At 39.9% G+C, this 23,259-nt stretch overlaps 1 protein-coding gene across 4 annotated transcripts in view; it reads left to right on the forward strand.

The window, feature by feature from the left end:
* Window positions 1-23,259, forward strand: part of ZNF385D (zinc finger protein 385D) — a 623,117-nt gene that overhangs the window by 221,924 nt on the left and 377,934 nt on the right. The window contains exon 1 of one of the 4 annotated variants that reach the window (XM_073333499.1): window positions 7,606-7,696. The exons of the other annotated variants lie outside the window; for them this stretch is intronic. Coding sequence (XP_073189600.1) covers window positions 7,687-7,696 — 10 coding nt within the window. The 5' untranslated portion in view covers window positions 7,606-7,686. Of the gene's footprint in view, window positions 1-7,605; window positions 7,697-23,259 lie in introns of those variants that run through there. 4 annotated transcript variants of the gene reach the window in all.

Raw genomic sequence — 23,259 nt, forward strand, 5'->3', positions numbered from 1 at the left:
TGCAGCTCTCAGGCTTACAGCTCCTTCATAGCTCAGGTCCCAGGTTCTTCTGCTCCAGGCAGCCCACCAGGTAGACTGTCCTGGAGCTGGCGCTCCCAGTAGAGCTGGGTGGAGAACAAGAAGTCTGTTTTGCAGAGAATTTCAAAATTTTGGGTTGTGTTCTAATCTGAGCAAAACCAAATTTGAAATATCTGAATCTTCCATGAAATGTAATTACTGTTTTCTAGTCATGACTAGAGCTGGGTGAGGTAACTGATTTTTTTTTTTGTTTGCTGGAAATTCCTATATATATATTTTTTCTATCAAAATTATGAAAAAAATTGGCAAATTGAATTTAAATGGAATTTTTCAAAGAAATCAATCTGAAGTAGATTTTTCCTAGCAGAGACAGTGGCCTCCCTTTATAGCCTATAGCCCAGTGCTTAGAGCACTTACCTGGGATGTGGGAGACCCAGGTTGAATTCCCTGCTGCTGGTCTCTCTGTCTCTCTTGTTCAAGCTGTTCCACTTTGTTTAAATAATTAGTCATTGGAGCAGGGATTGGAACTTGTGGCTTTCCCATCCTACATCAGTAGTGTAACCACCAAGCTCTTACTCTTTTCTAGGTCCAATTCTTTGCTATTATGCATGAATATGACTTGCTATGCTGAATGACAATGAATAGTAATTGGACCAGTGAGCACTCTAACCACTGGGATAAAGGTTATAAATATATCCCTATCCTTCACCACTAGCATCACAGCCCTCCTCTCCTTCCCCGCCCCATAATTTTTTTTTAGCTGAAACTATTAAGTGAATTCATGTGGCATTCATAAATATTTTCAGGTCCACTGAAACAGCACTTTTGTCTGAAGTATTTTGTCCAGCTTTAGTCATGGAAACTCTAGAAATAGAGATAGGCTTTGAAGATAAGAGTACTACCAGTTTATTCTGACTTGTATCACCACGACTACATCTTGACACACTCTTCAGTTTTCTTCGGAGGTTTGCAGTCCACTCATTTTCCAGGACCATCTCTCTTTAGCTTGCAAAATTTGAGAGGATCACAGTGTAATGTTGGAATAACTGAAAATTCTATTAGTAATTTCTCAGTCTTGATGGTGCTTTATAATGTAGAGGAGAAAGCACTTACAAAGGGTTGTTTTGGAGGTTAAATGCATACTACCCCTTGATCTCATACATGCACTGCTATGATCATCTCCAATTTTCCACTCCCTGACAACAATACACATTTAGAATAAGAGCCTATACAGTGGCCTGGTTCTGAATATTACTTCCAATTCCAACACCTTGTTGGGTTCCTAACCTTGGAGAAGTTTGGTTTCTTATTAAAATTGTGGTTTAGGCTTGCCCTTCAGTATGTGCCTAAGTGGGCATATTTTTATCTTTCAGGATGAGGAGTGTCCATGCCTTCTGACAATAAGCTAACAAGTCTTGGCACATTCTGTCTGTCAGACTTCACAACTCCGGAGAATAATTGATTGCAGTTGTTCATGGTGTTTCTAAAGCAAAATATTTCATGTGACTGGAAAGTCAGTCAGTGGTATATATTCATTGTTCCTGTTTTTAAAATACCACCCCACATACAACACTTATATTTGCAAAGCTCCATAAATAATTCATAGAATATCAGGGTTGGAAGAGACCTCAGGAGGTCATCTAGTCAACCCCCTGCTCAAAGCAGGCCCAATCCCCAATTTTTGCCCCAGATTCCAAATGGCCCCTCAAGGATTGAACTCACAACCCTGGGTTTAGCAGGCCAATGCTCAAACCACTGAGCTATCCCTCTCCCTGAATTCCTCACACAATCCCAGTGGTCTCAGTACAATACTTCTCATACTTTTCCCAGTAGTTACCAAGTGGTATGTGAGATTACCACAATTTTTTCCATGTACAGTTCTTAGGATAGGATATAGGACCTGTAGAAGTTGTGTGACAGTGCTTGGAAAATGCTGACTTTCCAAAATTTTCTACTGTAAATATTCATTTTCCCATTTGATATTTGGGCTTAATCCTGTACTCCTTACACAGGCCAAAATCCCAATGATCCAGAGATGACATTTTAGCTGCCTGAAGTACTTGCTCTCTGGCTCCGGGCATCAGAGCTACAATTCATATTCATGAGTTCCCAACCAATTCTCCCATCATGAGCTCAAATCATATATCTAGTTTTTTTAACACGTTTTAGGTAATACGAAAAAAAACCACTACATACATATTTGATGAAGTTTATATCTTGGCAAATTATTTTAGACTTGGAATAGTACTGTAAGTTGCTATTTTGTAAAATTCATCCAATATGGCTATTGTTACTTCCAATTTATAACTTTGTGTTTCATTATTTATTTGCACACATGGAATGTAATTGGCTGGGAAGCATTTTGTGGTACAATTTGTTTTGTGTATCTGTCTAAGAAAAAGTATTGTGCATAGTATAAATTCTCCCAAAATAAACATAGTAAATCAAAACAACATGACAATTAGACTATGAACAAGTTTAGAGTTGATTTCATAGAATCCTAGAATATCAGGGTTGGAAAGGACCTCAAGAGGTCATCTAGTCCAACTCCCTGCTCAGAGCAGGACCAATCCCCAACTAAATCATCCCAGCCAGGGCTTTGTCAAGCCTGACCTTAAAAACTTCGAAGGAAGGAGATTCCACCACCTCCCTAGGTAACGCATTCCAGTGTTTCACCACCCTCCTAGTGAAAAAGTTTTTCCTAATATCCAACCTAGACCTCCCCCACTGCAACTTGAGACCATTACTCCTCATTCTGTCATCTGCTACCTCTGAGAACAGTCTAGATCCATTCTCTTTGGAACCCCCTTTCAGGTAGTTGAAAGCAGCTATCGAATCCCCCCTTATTCTTCTCTTCTGCAGACTAAACAGTCCCAGTTCCCTCAGCCTCTCCTCATAAGTCATGTGTTTGTAGGGAGTGCTAGGAATCCAAGAAAGACACAATCCTGTTCCCATTCAGATCACTTGGGAAAAGTTCCATTACTTGTAGTGGTTGCAGGACTACGACTAAAGGCTGAGTGAAATGGTTCTTAAAGTGTGTGTCTATTCTGCAGAGTGACTTTAAAATGACAACTTATTCAACAGCTCTGCCCCCTGTGAATATTTGGGGTTGTATCTACTGATCTTAGTGACAAAATAAGATTTTACTACTCTACTCCTGTTAGGCTTGTGTAGCCAACATAGTTCAGACGGAATGACCTGGCTTCTATCTCTTCTTGTACATCAGGAATAGAATTGTTTAGTAAACTCCATTCAGTTCACATGCTTTAGAACTTTTGCTCTGTCATGTACGTTTTGGATTTTTTAAAATATATATTACGTCTGCTAGAGGAATGAGAACATCAGTTGGCAGCTTTCTTGCTAGAACACAACTTGAAAATTCTGAATAAAGGATGAAATCAGAGCAGTGGGACTATATTAGTGAAATTTGCATAGTAAAGAAAATTGCATATTCACAAAGCAGTTGTTGAAAAATAACTTCAGAATGGTTATGCAAATTCCTGCACTTTGATTGGTTAATAATGACTTTCAGGCAATCAGAGTACAGGGACTGGTATACTATGTGGTTATTTTAAAAATAACTTGATGGTGAAAATCAGACACCTTCAATCAATCAGATTGCAGGGAACTGGATAACTTAGAAAAAAATCTTATGGTAATGCTTTAATAATTTAAAAATCCCTGTGCTCAGAAATGCCTGGAGCATGGTTGCTGATACTTAAGCCATCCTGAGGCAGAGAGCAAGCATGGAGAATTTCAGTCTAAATCTTTCACAAAATGATCAGAAAGAGAAAGCATGGACTTATAATGGAAAGTGACAAGTAACCTCAACTATAGACATCGCTACCTGGTTCACCTCTATTACTATTCAAACTGTGGTACAGTTTTTCGCTTTGCCATTAATTAAATTCACAAAATACTCATCTACAGGTTTGGAAATAATTTTTGTGTAGGATGGATTCTTGCTTAGAATAAACCGTTTCCTATTGGTTCCCCATTTCCTTACTTAGACTAATCCTGCAACAATTTGCCCTGGCATTCGGGCTCGGGCAGCTTTTCCCGTTGACATCCAAGGAGGGATGTAAAAGTGGTTTAAGGACACATCTGGTACAGATGTTTTCATTCACTGGTGTTGTATTGATAGAACCCAGGAAATTGTGCCCTTTTGTGCCTATACAGCTGCTCAAGCTCAGGATAATTTTAGGTTGCCATAGAACAGAAGGACCTAGTTATCTAGACTGATTGGAAGGCAAGCTATGATTATTAGGAATCTCTTGAAAAAGAGAGTTTGTGGGGCATGTGGATTCCAGGGTTCATGGGGAAAACTCATGTAGTTTGACAGGTTAATGCTGATATATAGAGACCTAGTAGAAAGATGCAGCCACCAAACTTTCACTTGTTGCTCATGCAACCATGCAAGAGTGTATAGACATAGGGGATTTAGAATTGCAGATGCCATTGTCAGTTACTTACTTGTATAGAATATCCTAGGAATGTTTGTTTTTCATTTTGAAAATTGCTGTCATCTATGTTTAGAACTGATCGGAAAATGGTAGCTACATTTTTTTCATCAGTTTTGAAAAAAAAAAGAAAAAAAAAAAGAAACAAACTTGGACTATAAATGGAAAAACAGTTTGGGCTTTGATATATAGTGAAATTTTAGATTTTCAAAACCTACAATTTGGGTGGAGGGTTGATTTTTCATTAAAAATGGAACATTTAGGAGGAAAATGTTTGTTTTTGAGGGGAAGGGGAGGACACCATTTTGAACTGGAAACAAGTTTAGATAGAGCTTGACAAAATTTTCCATTTATATCATGGTATTGTCCCACCGTAACTTTGTTGTATTAAATCTAAATCCATAACTCCCTAATATTCAAATTCTTCACCTGCATATTTATAGAAACCTAGAGTTGAAACAGCTTTGATCTCTTTTTTCATATTTTCCTTTATTTCTGTACTATGAATATTAAAAACTAAAATTCTGATTATTCTATGTACACAAAAGGGTCTTTTGTACAACTGTACTAATGGCTCCATAGCACATTGTATTCCAAAGCTGTTCTTCCACAATGACATGCTAAGAATTTTTGTTTGTTTTTTAAAAAGCAGAAGGCTTGTAAAGTTAACTTACTTTTAAGGAGAACTGCTTGGTGTAGAGGGCTCTGTTTTAGGATAAATGACTCAAGGAACAGAAACCTCACAGATTCAATGGCGCAATACCCATTTATACCAGATAAGTATCTGGCCCACCTTGACTAACAATTTGGTGACTCTTGGCTGTTTAACTCTACATGTGTCTGAGTAAATTGATCTAATGGGAAATTCAGTTAAAAATGAATAAATGTGTCATAATAAATGTGTGTGTAATGGTGGCCTAATACTATGTAGAAAAAAGCCAGTGTAACTCAGAGTGCTAATCAACTGCATTATCCCAGATGTTTCAAGTACTGTGGCATATGTTGCTACTGGAATAAAACCTTCATGACGACCTGCATCTCAAAAGTATTTTGCGTTGATCATAGCAATTATATCCATGGCCAGAAAAGACAGAAACAAACAAGTGAAAAGAGACTCTTCAGCAAAGCTAGTAACCCAAAAACTAGTATGGGAATTTTATGTTTAGCAGTAGGTTCAGTTCTGTCACCTGATGGGGTTTAATTTCATTTCTGTCTATTTAACTTTTATCAGTGGTGCTTAAAACCCCCTTTTGTTGTGGTAGAAACCCAAAGAAAATTAAACTAAATATTTGGATGCAGCCAGTGAGGGCCCGTCTGGCAAGGATAATTTACTTGATATTTTTCACTGTGAAGTACACTGCCAGTTAACCAGGCATCAACAGTCAGTTTTAGCTCCTAACCCCAAATCCACTGAAATCAATGGAAAGACTCCCATTAACTTCTCTATTTTTTGGATCAGGCCTTTCATCTGTAAATGTGCACTCAATATAATACAAAGACAATTGAGGAGGAAGATGAATGTTTCTCTTTCTATGACCTGGTATCCTGCACATGCTACTTTTGTAAAAGTGCATAACACCCTCCTAAACCACAAGTTAAGATAACGTACAGGGAAGAATTATAAAAGAAGTAGAGAAACGGAAATTGTGAATGCAAAACCCTACAGACAATTGCATTCAAACTGACACAAAGGGGTGCCAGTGTTACAGGAATGGCTTAGAGCCCTGCTCAGCAGGGCAAGGGAGCATTAGTACTGAGCCATGAAGAAGCCCATGCTATCTTAACACACTAGCCCATAGCCCAGTCAGTCTCTAGGGTCACAGTGGGTAATCTTTCAATATGTTCCATGGTAAAATGAAAAAAATGACTTGGACCATCATTGTTCCCATCCTGTTTGGCTCAGACCCAACTCATATTAACCAACATGCTAAATCTATGCATGCTGCCTCTATATTCTGCAGCCTCAGAACAATTTGAAACTTGAAAGCTGGAAATTTATCATCTCTAATGGATGCTCTCAGAAGCTGGAGAAAGGCCAAAAGGAAAGACTGGGGGATGGGGAGCTCATTACCATCAAGTGGAATTTTCTTTCATTTTCATAGATGTTAGTACTTACCATATTTATCATTACTCAAAGCCCAGATTTCCATGTGTTGTACAGGGATTCCTGTTTTTATTAAAGGAAACATAGCCAATATTTCAAATAAATCTGTTTTAAAGTTTGTGTTAGGTTAAACTTCAAATCACGTAAGAATATAAAAGCTCAGTGTGTATGTAGAGTAAAATGGTAAAGAAAACTATTCATTCCAAATTTTGGTTTTCCAGTCAGGTAATATAATTTAAAGAGACTCAAATTTATATAAGAAAAGTTTAAATGAAAATTCAAGTTTAAAATCATTCTATTTGATTTCCTAACAATACCCATTATAATAAATGTTGTTCTTTAGCTATTTCATTGGCAGGCTCCAACATACTGTATATGGTATCTTTAAAAGAGAATTGTCCACATTTTAGCATTTTAAAAATCATTTCCTTTAGATAAAAGTACATGTACAGTATATAGAGAGTAATTTTAAATCATACTATTTAAAGTCCAATGTTAGATGCTTAGCTGCAGCTCCTAACCTAGCATGAGAAAAATATATTTTGCAACATGCTTTTCTAAGAGCTAAGCATGCATTTTAATGTGAAATGGGAGAGCAGAGAGCTCCCATGTTCTTAAGCTACACTATAAACCTAGAGGCTCCATCACACTGCAGCTGAACTGCTCTTAAAATGCATTGAGAGAAGCTACAGATTAACAGTATTTAGATGCATTGGTTTGATGTAATTTCAGGCTGCCTGAATTAATGTTCTGTGACAAGCCCTCCCTTGCAAACCTTTAGAAGCAAACTGTTTCTTTGTCTACAGTTTTAAGCGTGGCTACAGTCTCTCGTAGATTCTGCACTGTTTCTCACATATTGGTTTTTGGACAAAGTCGAATCATCATCTATGAAGGACTAACTGCCCAAAGGGTATACACCCAATTGCTAGTGGTTTATTCAGCTTTGACACTTCTCAGTGTGATCCTAACTGCCTTTTGTAAAACAAGCAGGCAAGGGAAAGGCTCAAGAGACTTTCTTCTATTCATTTCTGTAATAGTTTTCTTGCCACGGGAGACTTAAGAAGATTTGTACTGCCTGCTTTCTTTTCATTAGCAGTGAGTGCAATGCTGTTGGGTAAGTTAATGTGCTAGACTATAAAAAGAAAAGCACAGGAATTTGAAAAAATATATAGTTTCTCATTAATCCATTTTAATGTTATTTTTCTTAACTTATTCAGTATAGGATGCAGACAAAAATAAAGCAAAGTGTAACAGTTAAGATATTTTCTGTTGTTCTGAGCCAGAGAATTAGAATTAGCTGTAGTCTGTTTGTTGAATGCAATACTATGCTTCACTGATTTTTGGCAGGAGCATGTTAAAATTCTCATTATTAGACTGACAAGGAAACCTGATTGAATTTTCAACACAATCATAGTCTCTGTCATGGAATGTAACACTATTTAATAATTTCTTTTGTCTTTCTATATGCAACAAAATACACCAGTCTTCCAGGGGCTTACTATGACCACCACGTTGCATTAACCTGCCATGCTTAAATTACTGTTAGATGTGTTTACTTTTTCTTTTCCTGACTGTCTTCCTGAATCTGAGAAGGAAGATTGGGCAGATTTGTTAGTAAAAAATACAACTGTAGTATACAAATTCTTATTGTGTACAGTACAATAGCTATTTGGATCCTAATTACTTCAAAGGTTAAATTTGGCTGAGAAATAGAGGTACTTCAGCACTGAGTTTTATACGTTAGTATAGTTAATACATAAAATTTATATTGTGTGTACATACGATGGCATTCTCTTTGTATTTGTACTGTATTATCACCAATATCATCACTTTCCCAAAATTTCAGGACACACAAAATTTCCCAGGAACGTTATTGATAACCCGTGAACATAAATTAGTTTTATGGAATAATGCTTTCAGAAGGTGAATGATACATGTTAAAATCTACATTTGATAAATTAATACAGGACACTCATTCAGTACATATATACATTCAGAAGAATGAATCTAATGATAAATGGTAATAGTCACTAGAAGAAGATTGCATGCTACATCACTGAATTTATTAATCATACTGCTCAGCAGCAGCAAATTGAATCTTTTCTTTGATATTTTTTTCTCTTGGTGTGCTATGCATGTTTGTTGTGTTTTGCATTCCACAGATATGCCCAGAACATAGGTTAACCACTCTACCAGGAAATAGAGACAAAAATAATTACCTAGAAAAATACTGAGAACTCCAAGGAAACATTTTTGCGGGAATGATGCTTTTAAGAGAGTGAGCAAAACAAGTGTGACCTGAATTGTAGACCAGAAGTTCAAGATTTATAAAGCAATTTCTTAGTAAAATATATACCAATAAACAGAAATTTTTAGAGCAAAGTTTTATTATTTTTCCCAGTGTGTTTTTGGTTGTGTCTTTGACATTTTGAAATATTAAAGTAGAAATAACCTTTGATAGATTTGACTTACCACTATCTCTTATTAAAGAAATCATGTTACCACAGACCATACTGCTGTCAGCAAGTCTGCATACCTGATGTCCCAGTTGCCCATATATGCATTGTATGTTGAAGAACTGCCAGCAAATGATATAAATCAAGAAACAAATTATATTCTTTCTTATGGTGTCTTTGAATTTGCATGCATCCACATTTTTACAAATAATCACTCTGTAATTAAGTTCTTAAACAACTATAGTGGCTTGTAGATGATTTCCCTGAATTCTATTTGTATCATTTTATAGGACAGAAGGTTGACTCACTGGAAACTGTAATGTAGATCAGAGCCTAAAAGAGACCGTTACTCATGCATAGTTATATAGAAAAGGAAACAAATGGAAGTGTCATGCTCACCTCAGATTTCCCCCTCCAGTAAAATAGAAATAATATCATTCATTTCTTAGAAAAGTGGTTTGTCTCAAGTGGATAGAATTACTTCTTTTTAAAGATATGACACTTTATTGGCTTTCTAGACAACATGCCACTTTCCAAAGTTGTTCTTCTAATGTGGTCTATTTCTGCCAGCTACAGTAACTCAGCAAGAATTTGAAAAACCAGGCTACTCACCTGGAAAAACCTGGAGTGAAATCCTGGCCCCATTTCAGTCAGTGGTAAGCTCCTCCCACTTCAGTGGAACCAGGATTATTATTTACTCTCTAAACTAAAATGTGGAGGGGGAAAATAAGCAAGATTTACTAAAATGAGATAAGATTATAGTTTTTAAAGCCATGGAAGGCTATGTGTACATTTATGTTTAAAAGGAATTCATCAAGTAGTTGATTTTCCTATTCCTTTCAAATGTTTTTGGCATGCTTTGCATTTTAAAAGTCCGTATACAAAACAGTACATCAAGAATACTGTTGGTAAACCAATGATCATGATGTACCTCTATCACTACATGCATTTGCTGAAGGCTTCTTTCCTTTGAAAGGTTTGCTTTGTTTGTTGATTTCTCCTCATAATAATAGAAAAACAAACAGTGCCTTGCAGAAAACATAACCTGCAATAATTTCTTGTACACAGTATTTTTAACAGTCTCGAAGGGCCCTGTTCAGCATTCTTTAGTCACTCAAACTCCCATTGAGTTCAGTGGGCATTTTCAGGATTTTCAAGTGAGTGAGGAATACTAAATAGTGCTCTACAATAAGAGTTTATTCAAATATGAACAAGCCTTTAGGGCTACATTTTCAAACTAAATTATCTGATTCTTATATACAGATGAAGTTTGTGCTCATATTAGAGTGTTTGTTTGTGGGCCAAAAAATTGGCAGTAGAAGCTCCTACCATCTCAGAAACTAGTCATTATTTTGACAATGTGGGCATAGATTGTTTTTGTTTTTTCTTCAGATAAACACCTTCTCATTTTACATAGCAGTCCATAAAATATTGCCACTTCATTTTATCCCTTTAAATGACTATGTTCCAGAGGGACACATTTGAACTATACTTAATTTGAAAAACTAAGTTTAAAGTAGTTTCTGATAACATACCTGCCAGTGGATCCCACTGTCTGACATTGTTCACGTTTTTCTTTTTCTTTTTTTTTTTTTTTTAAGTTTTTTCTTCTTCTTCTACCAGGGTGATTTTGTTCCCATTAAAGGCCAGTGGGGCTTGGCCAACCCCTGTTCCATGGCATGGTCACTTTAAGAAAACAGATGTTCAAGGGATCAGCAGATAAATTGGGAATGGGGGCCTGGGGTTAATCAAGTGGCTACTTCCTGAATGACAGGCTAAAACCAAGCTGTGAGGTGACTGGAGAGGAGGGTGTGTGTGACAGTCAGAGTGTGCAGTGGAGCGTAGAATCAGGAAAGCAGGTCCTTGGAATGGGGACCTGAACTGCTGGTCTGGGGAAGTCTGCTTGAATCACAGTACAGCCCCAGGAAGGAGGGTAGTGAGTTTCCTGAACCCAAAGGGGGAAAAGTGTGAGAGTCCAGGGACCAGAGCAGAAGGACACCTATGTGAAAGACTCTCCAGGGAGGCCAGGAGCTTCAGTGGGACTGGCAGAACTCCACAGCTCAGAAGGAACTGGTGGTAGTGAGGGGACTGGGGACCTGAAGTCCTGGAGCAAAGTGAATTGGAGATCCTCAAAAGGAAGGTTTGGGCCTGAAGGCTCAAAAGATACCATATTAAAAAACAAACAAAACACCTTGATAAATTAGTCCCTAAGGAAAGGGGGATGTTATTTGTCCTATTCTGGGCTGTGGAAAAAGTTAGTGGGAGAGCCAGAAGGGAACTAAAATGTCTGTAGTGCCATGCCATGCCACAAGGTGCTCTGGGACTGCAGTCTGCAACTCTCCCCTAAGGCACACAGATATAACAGAGACAACCGACCAACGCTGCAGGGGGGAATGTGAAACAGACTATATTCAAAGTCCTGTCAAATTAGCAAAAAAAGCAACCTGAAAAAATAGAGAAGCTCTTTTTCTCTCTAACCTCTTTCTGTTCGTGATCTTTGGTGTTACTTGTAATTATAGTAGGTAAGACACTTTCAGACCAAGTGTGATTCCTAAGATGATGGTATCTTTAATGCTGCCTACTATAGGCCAAATCCTAAAATCATCATCAACATATCATTGATGTCAATGTAAGGATAGGTTTCAGAGTAGCAGCTGTGTTAGTCTGTATTCGCAAAAAGAACAAGAGTACTTGTGGCACCTTAGAGACTAACACATTTATTAGAGCATAAGCTTTCATGGGCTACAGCCCACTTCATCGGATGCATACTGTCAAGGTTCCTCCCCCACTCTGAACTCTAGGGTACAGATGTGGGGACCTGCATGAAAAACCTCCTAAGCTTATCTTTACCAGCTTAGGTCAAAACTTCCCCAAGGTACAAAATATTACACCCGTTATCCTTGGACTGGCTGCTACCACCACCAAACTAATACTGGTTACTGGGGAAGAGCTGTTTGGAAGCGTCCTTCCCCCCAAAATACTTCCCAAAACCTTGCACCCCACTTCCTGGACAAGGTTTGGTAAAAAGCCTCACCAATTTGCCTAGGTGACTACAGACCCAGACCCTTGGATCTTAAGAACAATGAACAATCCTCCCAACACTTGCACCCCCCGCTTTTCCTGGGAAATGTTGGATAAAAAGCCTCACCAATTTGCATAGGTGACCACAGACCCAAACCCTTGGATCTGAGAACAATGAAAAAGCATTCAGTGTTTTACAAGAAGACTTTTAATAAAAAATAGAAGTAAATAGAAATAAAGAAATCCCCCCTGTAAAATCAGGATGGTAGATATCTTACAGGGTAATTAGATTCAAAAACATAGAGAACCCCTCTAGGCAAAACCTTAAGTTACAAAAAAGATACACAGACAGAAATAGTTATTCTATTCAGCACAATTCTTTTCTCAGCCATTTAAAGAAATCATAATCTAACACATACCTAGCTAGATTACTTACTAAAAGTTCTAAGACTCCATTCCTGTTCTGTCCCTGGCCAAGACGACTACAGACTAACACAGACCCTTTGTTTCTCTCCCTCCTCCCAGCTTTTGAAAGTATCTTATCTCCTCATTGGTCATTTTGGTCAGGTGCCAGCGAGGTTACCTTTAGCTTCTTAACCCTTTACAGGTGAAAGGAGCTTTCCCCTGGCCAGGAGGGATTTCAAAGGGGTTTACCCTTCCCTTTATATTTATGACACATACGATGTAAGGATAGGGTCAACACTGAATAAGGATTTAAGGATTTGGCCATAACCTACTGAGCAGGGACTCAGTCCCATCTACAACAAGACCACTAGAATGGGGATAACCTTTAAAAAGAACCCATTATCTAGCTCATTAAACACTCCTGGGTCACCGAACATTCTGTTCTTTTTAAGCATGTAAAGTTGGGGAATCTATTTGACATAAATATTTCATTTTATTCGTCTGCAGGCAAAAGCAGCCATTCTTGACATTCTTAACTCCATTAGGAAAACAAAAAGGATAAAAGGAGACAAAAGGATAGTGAAGATCTGAGTGGTGCTTAAAATATTAATCTATTGATTATGGATTATGAAGTGGATTACTTAAAGGTGGATGGGATAGTGAGTGGGGATATTGATTAAGGGTAAAATTTGCTTGATTGGTTCAGAGGATTAAGACTGCTGAAATAAGAAAGCTTGAAAAGAAGAGTTTAATGGTGGTGAGATGATGAAAGGGGTGGTTCTCTTTCTTTTCTTTTTTCTTTGAAGATGTGAGATCTATGGAGGAGATTTGATGTTTGCATTTTGTGGAGCAATGTTTTGCAAGCAAGGAGATTAGTTCTCACCATGCCAGAGAGGTCAGAGATCCATGTCTGGGGACGTTCTTCTGTGGTGGTGGTGGAGTTGTACAGTACTACTCTGAGGAGGTGGGAGTTGCACAGGGAGTAGAGATTCATTTATTTCTGGGAAATAAGAACTCTGCAGGGGACATTCTGAGTCCCTCTAAATTAGTAATTTGGGGATGTACCTCTGTTTTAGGCAGTAAGGAAGTCATTGTGCAGTCCCTCCTTGATAAACCCAATACAGCACACTAATGATATGGCCAACTCTTGGCCTGCATTGAATCTCCTGTTTTGGGGAAAGCTTTTTGAGAAAGCTGTTGCAGACCAACACTGCCGATTTCTAGAATCTTCAGACTTCCTGTATCCCGGTCATCCAGGTTTTAGGTCTGTGTTAGGGGATAGAAAGAGCACTGAGTGATTTTTCTCCTGGCAATAGACAAGGACAAGGTTTCCATGAAGAAGTTGTTGGAATTGCTGAAGTGTTCCAGACCTTTATTCTTTAAAACCCAGCTAGGGAACAGCTGTTCCCAGGCAGGTTCTGCTGTTCCTCTCCCTCTCTTGAACCCTTTCATTTCTCTACTCCTTAGTCTCCAACTCCCCTTTCACCGGAGCTTTCTCCCTGCACCTCTGGAGCTATTACAGACTGCAGGAAACATAAAAGTGCTGTTGCTGCCCTTTATCCTCCAACACTGTTGGGGTGCTGTGGACAGAACAGTTTATAGATGTCTGCCGTGTCAGGTGTCTGACCCTCTTCCTTCCTTTCTCCACCAGAGTAGGAGAAATAGAGAGAGTATGCAGGCTGTGCGCTAGGAAGTAGGGTTGTGAAAAGGGATCTGTGAGGCATCCAGAAGGAGGAATGGCAGAGACATAGCTGAAGTGAAACTTGCAAAACATGCATTATATACTTTAGTTATTTACATGGTTTTTTTCATAACTTGGGTACCTACTTCACAAGAAGCAGTTTAACCTAGAATAACTCATTCCTCACAAGGGTAAAAGAAAGTATGTATACAAAAGTCTTTGCCAAGTCAAACTAGTTTGTGAATAAACACTACAGCCAGATTTCATGGTTCTGAATGGCTGGTTGCTCAAGAAAGATAGGAACTTCCGTTCAAATTGATATTACCGCAAGGTGATATTACATGTTCCAATCATGTTCCAATATCAGCAGACTTCTCACAGGGGCTTAATAGAAAGGGTTAGCTAGATGTTTTGTCCATAATATGTCTCCATTGCTACAGAATGAGGGGTTGTTGGTGAACACCAAAGAGGTCCAGGCTGGTGACAAGTTATTTGTTGAAGGTGGTAGCTTTATTTTGTTCAGTTTTGATGGTGATTCATTGACCAGTTTCCTTTTCATAAAGCTCATGTAGACCAGTAAGAATACACTGGAACAGAAGAATTTTCAGTGTTTGTGATTTGCTCTAAGATATATGGCCTTTGCAAAGCTTTCTGGGGGCTACCCTGCCTGGTGGTGTAGGCTCGTTGGCTAGCTTAGTATGCTGCATATTCCTTTAACATAATGTTACGTCCCCACTTTGCTAAGTCACTTCATATTTTTGAAGTTTTCTGGTTTGTAAATAGAGTACCACTCCACTTTTTGGTTTTTATAAATGTTTTTAATCAGTTCTTTATATGAAAACTTGAAGTCACATAAGTAGAACCGGCTGTGAATTTTATGTTGGAAATGAACTGGAAAATGCTAATTTTTCAAAACCAAAATGTTGAGGAAATTTTTGTTTGATGAAACATAAACATGACAAAACATGGACCTCTCTGGAGTCAAACAATGCACACACAAACATTCATGCTGATAGCTTTGTGAATAATTCGCCATTGGAGATCACCCATCCTCTTCGTAATTGGAGGCTTGCATGCAGTTTGACAGGCTGGTTGGCTGGAGTCCGTGTCCAGAAGCTGTCTTCTCCTTATCATATTGGGATAATCAACAAGTGTTCAAAAAGATGAATCCTTTCCACAAGCATATACAATGACTTATGGCCTTAGCTATTAAAAGTTAATTTAGACAACCCCTTGAAGGCATGTAAGCTGCCTGGCTTGTCAACATCCCAATCCGCAGGAGCAGCCGACAGATTCCCCTACAGACTGGAAAGGGGGACCTCAAAATACCATTCACCTTAAGTAGTGTGTGTATACATAATATATATATAAAATCATACAGTAACTGCAGGAGACAAACCTGGGCCCAAAATCGAAAGCACAAAGGGTGAGAAACAAATATACAATATATACACAATCAAAAGCCTTCTCTTGATTAAGGGAAATCAACCCAACATGCAAATCAAGCATTTTTTTTAAACAGAAAATTAAGTTGTTGACAATTATTTATGATAAGTTTGGTTTGGGGCAGGGAGTGGGCTAGTTTTCACCATAGAAACAAAAAATGTTGACTGGCTTTCCTATAGCCCTATTACTGCTAAATAGGGCCCTCCAACGACTGTAATATGCTCATCTACATACTAGTGTATAGAGTGACCATATGTTGTACTAAGATTCTCCTGTTTTTTTCCCCAGTGAGTCTGTATAGCTTTTGCTAGCCCAGAGGTTGGGCAGCCAATGTTTTGAGAATACTTGGTGAAGATCTTGTAGGTGTTGATCTCTTGTAGGTGTTGGTCTACAACCGCATTTGCTCCAACCCCTCAGACAGAGACCAACACCTACAAGATCTTCACCAAACATTCTCAAAACTATGATACCCGCATGAGGAAATAAGGAAACAGATCAACAGTCAGACGTGTACCCAGAAACCTCCTGCTGCAAGACAAGCCCAAGAAAGAAACCAACAGAACTCCACTGGCCATCACATACAGTCCTCAGCTAAAACCTCTCCAATGCATCATCAGTGATCTACAACCCATCCTGGACAAGGATCTCTCAGTTTTACAGGCCTTGGGAGGCAGGCCAGTCCTTGCCCACAGACAGTCCGCCAACCTGAAGCATATTCTCACCAGCAACTACGCACAGCACAATACTAACTCTAACTCAGGAACCAATCCATGCAACAAACCTCGATGCCAATTCTGCCCATATACCTACACCAGTGACACCATCACAGGACCTAACCAGATCAGCCACACCATCACTGATTCATTCACCTGCATGCCCACCAATGTAATATACTCCATCATGTGCCAGCAATGCCCCTCTGCTTTGTACATCGGCCAAACTGGACGTCCCTAAGTAAAAGGATAAATGGACACAAATCTGATATTAGGAATGGCAATATACAAAAACCTGTAGGAGAACACTTCAACCTCCCTGGACACGCAACAGCAGATTTAAAGGTAGCCATCCTGCAGCAAAAAAAACTTCAGGACGAGACTTCAAAGAGAAACTGCTGAGCTTCAGTTCATTTGCAAATTTGACACCATCAGCTCAGGATTAAACAACGACTGTGAATGGCTAGCCAACTACAAAAGCAGTTTCTCCTCCCTTGGTGTTCACACCTCAACTGCTAGAAGAGGGCCTCATTCTCCCTGATTGAACTAACCTCGTTATCCCTAGCCTGATTCTTGCTTGCATATTTATACCTGCCTCTGGAAATTTCCACCACATGCATCCGACGAAGTGAGTATTCACCCATGAAAGCTTATGCTCCAATCCGTCTGTTAGTCTATAAGGTGCCACAGTACTCTTTAAAAAAATAAAAGGAGTACTTGTGGCACCTTAGAGACTAACCAATTTACTTGAGCATAAGCGTTCGTGACCTACAGCTCACTTCATCAGATGCATACTGTGGAAAATACAGAAGATGTTTGTTTTTATACACACAAATCATGAAAAAATGGGTATTTATCACTACAAAAGGTTTTCTCTCCCCCCACCCCACTCTCCTGCTGGTAATAGCTTATGTAAAGTGATCACTCTCCTTACAATGTGTATGATAATCAAGGCGGGCCATTTCCAGCACAAATCAGGGTTTAACAAGAACGTCTGCGGGGGGAGGGGGGTTAGGAAAACAAGGGGAAATAGGTTACCTTGCATAATGACTTAGCCACTCCCAGTCTCTATTCAAGCCTAAGTTAACTGTATCCAATTTGCAAATGAATTCCAATTCAGCCGTCTCTCACTGGAGTCTGGATTTGAAGTTTTTCTGTTGTAATATCGCAACTTTCATGTCTGTAATCGCGTGACCAGAGAGATTGAAGTGTTCTCCGACTGGTTTATGAATGTTATAATTCTTGACATCTGATTTGTGTCCATTTATTCTTTTACGTAGAGACTGTCCAGTTTGACCAATGTACATGGCAGAGAGGCATTGCTGGCACATGATGGCGTATATCACATTGGTAGATGTGCAGGTGAACGAGCCTCTGACAGTGTGGCTGATGTTATTAGGCCCTGTGATGGTGTCCCCTGAATAGATATGTGGGCACAGTTGGCAACGGGCTTTGTTGCAAGGATAGGTTCCTGGGTTAATGGTTCTATTGTGTGGTATGTGGTTGCTGGTGAGTATTTGCTTCAGGTTGGGGGGCTGTCTGTAGGCAAGGACTGGCCTGTCTCCCAAGATTTGTGAGAGTGTTGGGTCATCCTTCAGGATAGGTTGTAGATCCTTGATAAAGCATTGGAGGGATTTTAGTTGTGGGCTGAAGGTGAAGGCTAGTGGCATTCCGTTATTTTCTTTGTTAGGCCTGTCCTGTAGTGGGTGACTTCTGGGAACTCTTCTGGCTCTGTCAATCTGTTTCTTCACTTCCGTAGGTGGGTATTGTAGTTGTAAGAATGCTTGATAGAGATCTTGTAGGTGTTTGTCTCTGTCTGAGGGGTTGGAGCAAATGCAGTTGTATCGCAGAGCTTGGCTGTAGACAATGGATCGTGTGGTGTGGTCAGGGTGAAAGCTGGAGGCATGTAGGTAGGAATAGCGGTCAGTGGGTTTCCGGTATAGGGTGGTGTTTATGTGACCATCGTTTATTAGCACTGTAGTGTCCAGGAAGTGGATCTCTTGTGTGGACTGGACCAGGCTGAGGTTGATGGTGGGATGGAAATTGTTGAAATCATGGTGGAATTCCTCAAGAGCTTCTTTTCCATGGGTCCAGATGATGATGATGTCATCAACATAGCGCAAGTAGAGTAGGGGCGTTAGGGGACGAGAGCTGAGGAAGCATTGTTCTAAGTCAGCCATAAAAATGTTGACATACTGTGGGGCCATGCGGGTACCCATAGCAGTGTCGCTGATTTGAAGGTATACATTGTCCCCAAATGTAAAATAGTTATGGGTAAGGACAAAGTCACAAAGTTCAGCCACCAGGTTAGCCATGACATTTTCGGGGATAGTGTTCTTGACGGCTTGTAGTCCATCTTTGTGTGGAATGTTGGTGTAGAGGGCTTCTACATCCATAGTGGCCAGGATAGTGTTATCAGGAAGATCACCGATGGATTGTAGTTTCCTCAGGAAGTCAATGGTGTCTCGAAGGTAGCTGGGAGTGTTGGTAGCGTAGGGCCTGAGGAGAGAGTCTACATAGCCAGACAATCCTGCTGTCAGGGTGCCAATGCCTGAGATGATGGGGTGCCCAGGATTTCCAGGTTTATGGATCTTGGGTAGTAGACAGAATATCCCAGGTCGGGGTTCAAGGGGTGTGTCTGTGCAGATTTGATCTTGTGCTTTTTCAGGGAGTTTCTTGAGCAAATGCTGTAGTTTCTTTTGGTAACTCTCAGTGGGATCAGAGGGTAATGGCTTGTAGAAAGTGGTGTTGGAGAGCTGCCGAGCAGCCTCTTGTTCATATTCCGACCTATTCATGATGACAACAGCACCTCCTTTGTCAGCCTTTTTGATTATGATGTCAGAGTTGCTTCTGAGACTGTGGATGGCATTGTGCTCTGCACGGCTGAGGTTATGGGGCAAGTGATGCTGCTTTTCCACAATTTCAGCACGTGCACGTCGGCGGAAGCACTCTGTGTAGAAGTCCACTCTGCTGTCTTGACCTGCAGGAGGAGTCCACCTAGAATCCTTCTTTTTGTAGTGTTGGTAGGGAGGTCTCTGTGGATTAGTATGTTGTTCAGAGGTGTGTTGGAAATATTGCTTGAGTCGGAGACGTCAAAAATAGGATTCTAGGTCACCACAGAACTGTATCATGTTCGTGGGGGGAGGGGGGGAGGGGCAGAAGGAGAGGCCCTGAGATAGGACAGCTGCTTCTGCTAGGCTAAGAGTATAGTTGGATAGGTTAACAATATTGCTGGGTGGGTTGAGGGAACCATTGCTGTGGCCCCTCGTGGCATGTAGTAGTTTAGAAAGTTTAGTGTCCTTTTTCTTTTGTAGAGAAGCAAAGTGTGTGTTGTAAATGGCTTGTCTAGTTTTAGTAAAGTCCAGCCAGGAGGAAGTTTGTGTGGAAGGTTGGTTTTTTATGAGAGTATCCATTTTTGAGAGCTCATTCTTAATCTTTCTCTGTTTGCTGTAGAGGATGTTGATCAGGTGATTCCGCAGTTTCTTTGAGAGTGTGTGGCACAAGCTGTCAGCATAGTCTGTGTGGTATGTAGATTGTAATGGATTTTTTACCTTCAGTCCTTTTGGTACGATGTCCATCTGTTTGCATTTGGAAAGGAAGATGATGTCTGTCTGTATCTGTACAAGTTTTTTCATGCAGTTGATAGATTTCCACTCCATACGGCTAAATGCAGTGCCTTGCATAATGACAGGTTTCAGAGTAACAGCCGTATTAGTCTGTATTCGCAAAAAGAAAAGGAGTACTTGTGGCACCTTAGAGACTAACCAATTTATTTGAGCATAAGCTTTCGTGAGCTACAGCTCACTTCATCGGATGCATACTGTGGAAAATACAGAAGATGTTTGTTTTTATAAACACAAATCATGAAAAAATGGGGACTCTTTGCCACTTTTACAGATCCAGACTAACATGGCTACCCCTCTGAATTTTAATATAGCAAGCATGGGTATTAATGATTGGAAAAATCTTAGTCACACATTACCGCAACATGAAAAGGCACAAGACCACATTGAAAGTATGCACAAATGGTGTGAGCTGAGTGTAAGGTTAAAAAATCAGACCACTCTTGATGCCCAAAATCAAAGATTGCTGGAGTCAGAGAAGCAGCATTGGCGTTGTGTTCTTGAACGTCTTATCTATGGTTGAATATCCATCAACATATGGATATCAATATCATATGGATATTGATGGATATTTAGAGGAAGCACTGAGAAATTATTCCAGCCCCAAAATGGCAAGTTTTTGGGCCTTGTACAACTGCTGGGAAAATTTAACACAGTGATGAGTGAACATTTCTGAAGAGTAACTGAAAATGAAATGCATGACCACTATTTGGGACCAAGAATTCAAAATGAACTGATCGTGCTAATGAGTGATAAAGTGAGAGACAAAATTGTTTCATTTGTTACTTTGGCAAAATATTTTGCTGTAATTCTAGATTGCACTCCGGACATAAGTCATAAGTCAAGAACAGGAAAAGTATAAAGAAATGCAGCTGTTGGGGATGCAATAGGTCTAACCAGGGTGCATGACCAAATCCATCTCCATTTTCAGTCTGTTTGCCAAGGTCTTTGGAAAAAGTTTATAGTTGGAGCAAAGGAGGGACACTTCACCTCCTCAAGGTCCCCCTTGGGGAACAGGGCAGGAACCACTTTGAAAATAACTGAGTGGCAATACCTTCTCTCTGATTGTCTCCTAAAAAACTTGGAGCAAGTCAGGCTTAAGAAGGATACAAAGGGCCTCACAAAACTCAGTAAGCAAACCATTAATGCCTTTCTTGGAGCAAAGTCATTTAGAGCAGAAGTGTATTCTGAGAATTTCAGGTCCTGTTCAACTCTGTCAATATTCAAAGTTGAGTTCCTAGGAAGATCCAAAAAGTAGCCATCAAGTCTCAGATGGATATACAGGAATGATGGATGCATAGGCTCTGTTGCTGGGGGAAAAAGAAAAACAAAAAAATCCACAGCAAAGTTGCTAATCCACACAGGATCTGAAAGCACTCAGTCTGACAACATCTTGAAATGGACACACCTCTTCCGCTCTTCATTTTTCTTTTCCAGGCCTAAGAAGAACTGAGTAGTTGCATCCATTTAAGAAAGTCTCTGAAATTGGGCCCTAACCAGTGCACCCTGAACTTTGCTATCCAACAGGTCCTGAAAGAGCTGGGTTTTTTAAATATTTCAAGCTCTTTTGCAACACAACTTCATTACACCATGAAAACCTTTTTCAAGTTCCACAGTCCTCAACTCTTAACTCCTCCATACTCCAGCAAAGGCTACTGGATTGTCTGCGGCGTGTATTGCTGCCAAAAACATTTCATATTAACTTTACACACCACTCACCATTGCCTCAAGGAGGTAAAAAAAGTCCTTTGAGGCTACTCAGGCGCCCCAAAAATAGAGTCTGGAAAAGGGCGACTATTAAAATGCCAATATGGATTATGGGCTTGACTGGAAGGAAGAGACAACAAAAGTAAGACCTGATCTGAAATCCCAGTAGGGACAGTACTACTAGGAAGGAAACAGAAATGGTGCCTGAAAACAACAAAAACTGTCCAAATGGTCCACCAAGAAAGAGCTGGCACTAGGACTCAACCAGATGTACTGCTGCCCGTCCATCAGGCTAGAAGCCTTTAAAAAAGCTGCAAGTTGCTGAGCAGACAGTGGATGCAGTTCCAATTGTTCCTATCCAATCTCACATTAAAAGTACAAGTAAAATCAACCCCCTCCCCTCAATTAAAATATTACTTGTCAAGCAATTTGTCAAAAGAGCCCCTCAGGTCAGAAAAAACTCAGCCTGACTTTCCCTGCAGTAGGAACATAGACATTAATTAAAAATAAATTATATATTTTGATCAAAAAGTAGCTTGAACTACCAGTAAACGTCCTGGAACAACTTCTTGTTCAACCACCGAATCAGACTTCACCCTGTAGGCAAAGAGAGTGGCAACCCTGTGTAGCCATGACTCAGAAGAACCTCCCTTTCCCAATCAGCAGTCAATCAGTTTGGTTGCCTGCATCTGTGTGCATCCCTTGCAAAAATGAAATGTGCACCTTTTTCTGGGACAGATACTCAAAAAGAGCCATAAGTTTTTTTTTTAATGTCCTTGCACCCATTCACATTCAGACAGCCCCATACAAAATTTTCCAGTGGACTAATACTCATCAGAAAAAATAAGAAAAAGACAGACATAGAACTCCTCTCCCCGCCAAGAACATAAGAATGGCCATACTGGGTCAGACCAAAGGTCCATCTAGCCCAGTATCCTGTCTTCCAACAGGTGCCAAGTGCCCCAGAGGCAATATACGGAACAGGTAATCATCAAATGATCCATCCCCTGTCACCCATTCCCAAGTTCTGAGCAACCCCTCAAATAAAACCACCAAATTCTTCTAAACATGAATCCCCAATATTTCCATTGATCAAAGAGACACACACTTTAGTCATCAGAGTATTTTTTTTTCAATCTGTAATGCTTCTGTTTGTCAACCACAAACAAAGACATATGTCTCATAGTATACTGAGCAGACAACAAAAACAAATTTAAAGTTAGGAAACCAATCTGCCAGTTCTGCTCCACATTTCCCTTTTGTCTTATCCAGAAGCCGACCAAATAGTGTCCAGAATATATCCCCTGGAGCGAGTTCAGGACCCAAAGAATCAGTGAGTTTGTCATCCCTTACACCCTCAGACTCAGAGTTGCTACCGACCTCAAAGGGGGCAAACCTCAGAGAGACTGGAGAAAGTGTTCTTCCCAACTGCACTGACCAAACTAGCTCACTTCACAGCCCCCTCAGAAACTGTAGTTTGGTTGCCTGCATCTGTGTGCATCCCTTATATGCCATTTTTTGCTTTGCAGCTTTGCCCGCACACTAGAATCCTCAGCCACAGCTACAAGTTCCATATCAACTGGTTCAGCTTCCATTTTGCAGTCAGGCTCAGGCTGAGAGGCCAC

This window comes from Lepidochelys kempii, chromosome 2 (assembly GCF_965140265.1).
Source record: "Lepidochelys kempii isolate rLepKem1 chromosome 2, rLepKem1.hap2, whole genome shotgun sequence".
Taxonomy (NCBI): domain Eukaryota; kingdom Metazoa; phylum Chordata; order Testudines; family Cheloniidae; genus Lepidochelys; species Lepidochelys kempii.